At 44.4% G+C, this 8,934-nt stretch overlaps 1 protein-coding gene across 1 annotated transcript; it reads left to right on the top strand.

The window, feature by feature from the left end:
- The first annotated feature begins 1 nt into the window (after nt 1).
- Nucleotides 2-3,085, top strand: LOC132390259 (zinc finger protein 850-like). Its single transcript, XM_059962868.1, has one exon. The coding sequence runs from the start codon at nt 126-128 to the stop codon at nt 2,271-2,273; it is 2,148 nt and encodes a 715-aa protein (XP_059818851.1). The 5' UTR covers nt 2-125; the 3' UTR covers nt 2,274-3,085.
- The last annotated feature ends 5,849 nt before the right edge of the window (nt 3,086-8,934 follow it).

The raw sequence follows: 8,934 nt of genomic DNA, 5'->3' as shown, positions 1-8,934 counted from the left end.
CTGTTCTGTGTGTGAGAAAGGATTCAGTTGGACCTGTGGACACACCAGTCAGTTCACACCACACCTGGTAGAGGCTGGTGATCTGCTGAATTTCTGGGAAAGGATTCACTCAGTCATTTGACCTTATGGCTCACCAGCGAGTTCACACTGGGGAGAAGCCATTCACCTGTTCAGTCTGTGGGAAGGGATTCACTCAGTCATCCAACCTACGGAGTCCCCAGCGAGTTCACACTGGGGAGAGGCCGTTCACCTGTTCAGAATGTGAGAAGAGATTCACTCAGTCATCCAACCTACGGAGTCCCCAGCGAGTTCACACTGGAGAGAGGCGCTTCACCTGCTCAGTCTGTGGGAAGAGATTCACTCATTCATCCGCCCTACAGAGACATCAGCGAGCTCACACTGGGGAGAAGCCGTTCACCTGCTCAGTCTGTGCGAAGGGATTCACTCGGTCATCCAACCTACTGGTACATCAGCGAGTTCACACTGGGGAGAAGCCATTCACCTGCTCAGAATGTGGGAAAGGATTCAGTGAGTTATCCAACCTACTGGTACATCAGCGAGTTCACTCTGGGGAGAAGCCATTCACCTGCTCAGTCTGTGCGAAGGGATTCAGTCGGTCATCCAACCTAAGGAGACATCAGCGAGTTCATACTGGGGAGAAGCCATTCACCTGCTCAGAATGTGGGAAAGGATTCAGTGAGTTATCCAACCTACTGGTACATCAGCGAGTTCACACTGGGGAGAAGCCATTCACCTGCTCAGAATGTGGGAAAGGATTCAGTGATTTATCCAGCCAACTGAGACATCAGCGAGTTCACACTGGGGAGAAGCCATTCACATGCTCAGAATGTGGGAAAGGATTCAGTGAGTTATCCAGCCTACTGAGACATCAGCGAGTTCACACTGGGGAGAAGCCATTCACCTGCTCAGAATGTGGGAAAGGATTCAGTGAGTTATCCACCCTACAGAGACATCAGCGACTTCACACTGGGCAGAAACCGTTCACCTGTTCAGAATGCGGGAAGAGATTCACTCAGTCATCCCACCTACAGAGTCATCTGCCAGTTCACACTGGGGAGAGGCCATTCACCTGCTCAGACTGTGGGAAAGGATTCACTCTGATATCCCGCCTACAGAGACATCAGCGAGTTCACGCGGGGGAGAAGCCGTTCAACTGCTCAGACTGTGGGAAGGGATTCACCCAGTCATCCGACCTACGGAGTCACCAGCGAGTTCACACAGGGGAGAAGCCATTCACCTGCTCAGTCTGTGGGAAGAGATTCACTGTGTCATCCCACCTACAGAGTCATCAGCGAATTCACACTGGGGTGAAGCCGTTCACCTGTTCAGAATGTGGGAAGGGATTCACTCAGTCATCCAACCTACGGAGTCATCAGCGAGTTCACACTGGAGAGAGGCCGTTCACCTGCTCAGAATGTGGGAAGAGATTCACTCATTCATCCGCCCTACAGAGTCACCAGCGAGCTCACACTGGGGAGAAGCCGTTCATCTGCTCAGAATGTGGGAAGAGATTCACTCATTCATCCGCCCTACAGAGACACCAGCGAGCTCACACTGGGGAGAAGCCGTTCATCTGCTCAGAATGTGGGAAGGGATTCACTGAGTCATCCTACCTACAGAGACATGAGAGTGTTCACACTGGTGAAAAGCCGTTCAATTGCACAGAATGTGGGAAACGGTTCACTCTGTCATCCAACCTTCTGAAACACCAGCGAGCTCACACTGGGGAGAAGCCGTTCATCTACTCAGCATGTGGGAAGAGATTCACTCATTCATCCGCCCTACAGAGACACCAGCGAGCTCGCACTGGGGAGAAGCCGTTCCTCTGCTCAGAATGTGGGAAGAGATTCACTCGCTCATCCGACCTGCAGAGTCATCAGCGAGTTCACACTGGAGAGAAGCCATTCCCCTGCTCAGAATGTGGGAAGAGGTTCAGTCACTCACGCTCCCTGCAGAGACACCAGTCAGTTCACACTGGGGAGAAGCCGTTCATCTGCTTAGTCTGTGGGAAGAGATTCACTGAGTCATCCAGATTACTGGAACATCAGCGAGTTCACACTGGGGAGAAGCCGTTCATCTGCTTAGTCTGTGGGAAGAGATTCAATAACTCATCCAGATTGCTGGAACATCAGCGAGCTCACACTGGAGAGAGGCCATTCACCTGCTCAGAATGTGGGAAGAGATTCACTCACTCTTCCACACTACAGAGACATCAGCGAGTTCACACTGGAGAGGAGCCATTTACCTGCTGAGAATGTGGGATAGGATTCACTCAGTCATTCCAACTACTGGCACACCAGTCAGTTGATATGAATCCCTAGGTTTTGTTTGCTGTGGACTGTCATTTTAAGAGAGAGAGATTAGGAAGTTTAATCAGTCTGACTTGCAGCTTGTTTACATCACTCACAGCTTGTTTAGTTTTAACTGAGGACACAGACACTCAGAGTCAGACGGAGATGAAGGAGGAAAAATGGAAAGATCGATACAAGGGAAATAGGTGCCCGCAAGTGTGGGTTAATTATCAATTCATCATACATCGAATGTGTGGTTGTCACCTCGTTTGATCCATAGGAGTGGATCTGATTTGGGGTATCATGTGAAGACCACCGATGTGTTAACCCTTGCCTGGGTGTGGTGTGGTAATTCACTTGAAGACGATACGCCTTGTGACAAGTCACTTTGGGTGATAATTATTATGTGGATTTGGAAGGATGACAGATAATATCTACAGTGACTGTTCTCTTGTTTTACCACCATGGAACCTGTGGAATTCGACATAATTGCCTTCTCTCGACATTTACCCTGGATTACATATATCTCTCTCATCACCTATTCTGTGGTTGAACTGAACTTTCATACTTTACCATCTCAAGACTCCAAGCCTTGTTCTCCCCAAGCTCAATAGTTTTGGATTTATATTTACACACATATATACACATAACACTGTTAACTTTTGTTTATCTTGCTTAAGTTACTACATTATAAGTCGATTCTAATAAAGATAGTTTTAAGATCAAAAACAGACTCCTGGTGTAGTCTTCACGAGGAAATCTGCAGATGCTTGGAATTCAAACACACACAAAATGCTGGTGGAGCACAGCAGGCCAGGGAGCATCTATAAGGAGAAGCACTGTCAACGTTTCAGGCCGAGGCCCTTTGTCCGGCAGTCTCAGGCAGTCCTGATGAAGGGTCTCGGCCTGAAACGTCGACTATGCTTCTTCTTATAGATGCTGCCTGGCCTGCTGTGTTCCACCAGTATTTTGTGTGTGTTGTTCCAGGTGTAGTCTATTGGTGCTGATTCTTTTTTAAAGCTTTACGATTCATAACAAAATTGGGGCCTGCATCCGGGATATGAACATCTATGGGGGCGTCGTCATTAATTATCGATTTCATTGGGGAAGTCCCTTTTGATTTATTTGTGTGTGGAAAATCAGCAGCGGATGCTGATTATTGTTTGGAAGCAGCAACCTCTGAGGCATTAGAGGATGCCAGAAGGATTGAGTTGTTGAGTCTTGTTAGAAGGTTAAAACTTGTTATGTTGAAATTGACAATGAGGAGGGCACAGTTGCAGAGGATAACAGCTGAACATTATGTTTCTGAGAGTGTGTTTAAAGTGGAGGAGTTGGAGGTGTTTCCTGAAAGTAAATCTAGTGAGCTTGAGCTCCAGTATGAGTGAGAAAAATTAAAGATGGAGGCTGCGGAAAGGCAGAGGCAGTTTGAGGCTATCGAGGCAGAAAATCAGAGAGGAGGCAGAAAAACAGAGGGAGGAAGCAGAAGGACAGAGGCTATTCGAGCTGGAAAAGATACAGTGGTTGCAGCAAAGGGGTCTAGCGTTAGACTCTGGTGATGAGTTTGAGGCCAGTTAGGAAATTAAATTGGTACCTCCATTTGATGAGACAGAGGTTGATAAATACTTACAGCATTTTGAGAAGGTTGCTTAGAATTTAAAGTGGCCAAAAGAGGGTTGGTTCTCTTACAAAGGGGGAGGCTTAGCAAGCCTATTCTGCTTTGACAGTTGATGAAGCAGCTGATTATGACATAGTGAAACAGGCTGTGCTCAAAGCTTATGAGTTGGTCCCAGAATCATACAGGCAAAAGTTTAGAAATTTGTGGAAATCTGTGAACCGGACATATGTAATTTGCTTATGAGAAGTCTGTGTGTTTTGATTGCTGGTGCACATATATGATGATATATATGATGATGATAAATATATGATGATTTTAATAGCTTGAAAGAGTTAGTTTTAATTGAAGAATTCAAAAAGTGTGTCCCTGATGACACAAAAACATATTTAGATGAAAAGGATGCTGCCACTTTGCAGGAGTCTGCTAGATTAGCAGATGAGTTTGCTTTAACTCATAAGTTTAAGTTTACCCAGAATAAGAGCTTCCAAAAGAGTAGCAGGGATCACCAGGGTAAACGCGAAATTATAGCTGGGACTAGTGACAAGTGTAAGGATGAAGGGAAGCAGTTGAAAGAGAAATATTCTGGTCTTGCTTGTTACTATTGTAAGAAAGCTGGTCATATGATGGCTAATTGTTCTGTCCTGAAGAAGAAAAAGGAAAAGGTGTCAGTCCCGAATACCTGTGATCAGTCTGTTGAAGCACCTATCAACCCACAGGGTTCTGAACATTCTGTTGAGGCTCAGTTATGGACTGAGAGTTCTGACCGAATTAAGAAGGCTTTTGATCATTTTATGTCAAATGGGTTTGTATTAGTAAAGTAAGGGTGAACCCAAGAACCAGTGAAAATTCTTCGAGTTACTGGCGATTCTCAGTCACTTATATTAGACAGCATTCTAAAGTTTGGTGATGAGATTTAACACTGGTGAGGTAAATCTTATTAAAGGCATTGTGCCGTTGTACAAGGTAACTTTACTGTCAGGGTTGGTTTCGGGACCTGTTAAAATCGGATTATACTCCATTTTACCATTGGAAGATGTTGGTTTGCTGTTAGGGAATGACCTAAAGTTGTTCCTGCAGCGCTATTGACAACTAAGACAACCACTGACGACCCACAGATGGAATTTAACATTTATCCTTCCTGCGCAGGAACTCAAAGTATGGCTAAGAAGTCTGCCGATGCAGACGGTTCTGTGCAGCATGATTCTGATATCCATGATAGCCAACATCGGGATTCAGGTTATGATGTCAGGGAATTTCTGCCTTCATTGTTTCAACAGGATTCAGGTCGTAAGTCTGATGAGAAAGATTTATCCCTGTGTCGGAAGGAGTTTATAGCAGAACAGAACCGAGACCCTGAGATTGAAGCTTTAAAAGAAACAACTTTCTCAGATGATGAGATTAAGAAAGTGCCAGTAGGGTATTATCTCAAGGATGGAGCGTCAATGAGGAAGTGGAGGCCACCTGCTATTCCAGCGAGTGAGGAATGGGCAATTGTTCACCAAGTTGTAGTTCCTAAAGTTATATGGCTGAAATTTTAACTTTGGCCTGCAGTCTGCCATCAGGTCGACATTTTGGAGTGAATAAAACTGTAAACAGTTATGAAATAATTCTACTGGCCTAATTTGAGGAAAGATGTTGTGACCTTTTGCAGAATCTGTCACACTTGTCAAGTTGTGGGTAAACCGAATCACTCTGCCCTATACCTGCATTCGGTGAACCCTTTTTAAAATTTATAGTGAGGGGACCTTTGTCCTTGTTAAAGGAACAGTGGATTGATGGGGATGTACATCTTAACTTGTTAGACTTTGTGTAGAAGTTCAAGAATAAACTACAAGTCTGTAGTCCAGTGAAACAAAACTTAAAGATTTCTCAAAACAAAATGAAGTGTTGGTTTGATAAGTTGGCTTTGGAAAGAAAATACCAGGTGGGGGATAAGGTGCTTGCCTTATCTCCAATATTGATGAATCCACTTCAGGCTAAGTTCAATAGACCGCATGAAGTAGTCTCTCAAATTAATGATCTGAATAATGCTATTAAAACACCTGACCAACGTAAACTAACACAGGTGGTACACATAAATATGATAAAGCCTTATTTTGACAAGCAGGCTCCATCTGTGAGTGTTGTTGTCAAAACATATGAATCTGGTAACCCTGAGAATGAAACAATTGACTCGTCTGAGAATTTTCACAAGCCAAACATGGTCGCAGTTAGGCTAATCAACTCGGTTGTTCCAGAAAACATTGTTAACAAGTTGGCTCATCTGCAGCCAAAGCAACAACAACAGCTGAAGGAAGTAATCCTGATGTTTAAAGATTTATTTCCCGATGTTCCCAAGCAAACCACAGTCGCAGTACATGATGTAGATATTGGTCAAGCCAAACCGATTAAACAACACCCATATTGTATGAACGTTGAAAAATGTAAATTGGCTGAGCAAGGAATTGAATATATGCTGAAAATGGTACTATGAGTCCTTCAGCATCAGATTGGAGCTCACCCTGCATTATTGTGCCTTAACCTGATGGTGGTGTTAGATATTGCACTGATTATGGGAAGGTAAATTCATTAACAAAAACAGAATCCTGTCCTATCCCTAGGGAGGATGATTGCATCAATAAGGTTGGAAAAGCTAAATTTCTTACAAAGATTGATCTGTTGAAAGGGTATTGGTGTGTTTCATTGACGGACAGATGTAGAGAAATTTCTGCATTTGTGACACCTTCTGGGTTGTGTGAATACAATATTTTCTCTTTTGGAAGGAAAAATGGTCCAGGATCATTCAAGAGAATGATTGATTCTCTAATTCGAGGGTTAGAACATACAGATGCCTATATTGATGACTTAGCCACAGGGAGTGACACTTGGGAAAAGCATATCTCTGCAGTTTGACAGGCTTTCCTAGGACAACCTTACAGTTAGCTAAGAGTGAATTTGGCCATGCCACTGTGACCTGTCTTGGCTATGTTGTTGGTCAAAGCAAGTTGGCTCCTGTTGGGGCAAAAGTCCAGGCAATTTCTCAAGTTCCTATTTTGACTGCTAAGAAGGCTGTTAGAAGGTTTCTGGGAATGGATGGATATTTTTGTAAGAACTTTGCTGCTATCGCTCTTCCTCTGACCAATCTCCTGAAGAAGCGTGAAAAGTATGTTTGGACCGAATCTTGTCGGGAGGCATTTGATCGATTGAAAGTTATTATTTGAGGTTAGGCCAATCAATGTAGTGTTGTCAGCAAATTTCATTAGCAGGTTGGAGCTGTGGGTGGCAACACAGTGTTATGGGTGCACAGAGAGTAAAGGAGTGGGCCAAAGAGACAACCCTGTGGGGTATGTGTGCTGAGGGTCAGAGAGACAGAGGAGATGGAGCCCACTCTTACCACCCGCCGGCGATCTGACAGGAAGTCCAGGATCCAGCGACACAAGGCAGGGTGAAGGCCGAGGTCTCTGAGCTTCTTGTCGATACTTCACGCATTCGTATGGCTACTGCTCTGCCCATGACTGTAAGGAACTGCAGAGAACTTTGGAGAGCAGAGAACATCAAAGAAACAAGCCTCCACTCCATGGACTCTCCCTACACTTCCACTCCCTCGGAGAACCAGGCCATGTATTAAAGATCCTCACAACCTGGACATTCTCGCTGCAAACCCGCTCCCCCATCGGGGAGGAGATACAAAAGCATTAAAGTGCGTAACACCAGGCTGAAGGACGGCTTCCTGTCTGCAGTTATAAGCCAAATGAATGATTAAATGGACTCGACATCACAATGTGACTCGACGTGACCCTGCACCATATGTCTATCTGCACTGCACTTTCTCTGCAGCCATAATGCTTTGTTACAGTTATTGTTTTATCGTATATCAGACCGATGTACCGTTGTTATGTATCGATCTGTGTGGATGGTACGTCAGGGAAGATTTGAACTGTCGTTCAGTACATGATGATAATAAACAAATTCCCCATTTTAATTGTGTGGAAATATTAGACAGACTGAGCTTCTGCTCTGGAACCACAGAAGGAAACTGAACAGTTCTCTTTCTGAGGAACGCAAATAAATAGAAAAGGCTTTAATCTCTCATTACGATCTGCGGTAAGTGGGATCAGGTGACTGGTGGTGGGTCTCCCATATCAATTATGTCAAGAAATTCGTTCAGCAGTGGAACCCAATTTTTAACCATAGATTTTAACAATTGTGATTTAATATAAGAATATAACTATCACATTGTTAATTTATATAAATAGTACAAAATGAAAAAAAGATGTAATAAACTATTTTAATTGTGTGGAACTATTTGACTGACTGGGTTGTTGCTTTGGAAGTAGTGGAGTGAAGCTTAACTGAACTGTCCACATTTATGAGAAGCTCTGATAATTATAAAAAGCTAAATTCTCACATAAGTGGGTCAGACACCCAGAAACATTGGCAGCACTTCAGCAGGTGAAAACAGTGGAAGGAAGCATGCTGAAAAAAAAACCATATTGTCCACCACAACGAGAGGACGTGACAGATCCGGATCTCACCGCCTTGTCTGAACGGGGAAAGATGAAGCTACACGTACAGGTAGAGCAGTGACCCGCAGATGCTGCAGATCTGCAGAGAAACGTGAACAGGAAACTTGATCACATGGCCGCTTTGGTCTCTCACCCCCAGACAGATGTCCGTTTACCCACTACTCTGTGGAAAGACGCAAACGCCGCTCACATCTCCTCTCACCTTAACTGTATTAGACATTTCAACCCCCAGGAAAAATATATCGTCTGTCCACTCTATCTATTCCTCTCGTAATCTTATAAACGTCCATCCAGTCTCACCCCAGCCTGCGCCGCTCTGGAGAAAACAACACAAGTTTGTCCAGCCTCTCGTTATAGCTCATGCCCTCTAATCCAGGCAGTGTCCTGGTAAACCTCTTCTGCGCCCTCTCCAAAGCCCCGACATCCTTCCGAGAATGGGGGCGACCAGAACTGTATGAAACACTCCAGATGTGGTCTAACTCGTTTTACAAAACTGTGTTAC

This window comes from Hypanus sabinus, unplaced genomic scaffold (genome assembly GCF_030144855.1).
Source record: "Hypanus sabinus isolate sHypSab1 unplaced genomic scaffold, sHypSab1.hap1 scaffold_821, whole genome shotgun sequence".
Classification (NCBI taxonomy): Eukaryota; Metazoa; Chordata; class Chondrichthyes; order Myliobatiformes; family Dasyatidae; genus Hypanus; species Hypanus sabinus.
The sequence above is the reverse complement of the archived record's forward strand: the minus strand, read 5'-3'. Positions and strand labels throughout refer to the sequence as shown.

Excerpts from the sequence above, each read along its gene's own strand:
- LOC132390259 (XM_059962868.1), top strand. The coding sequence starts at position 126 with ATGGCTCACCAGCGAGTTCACACTGGGGAGAAGCCATTCACCTGTTCA.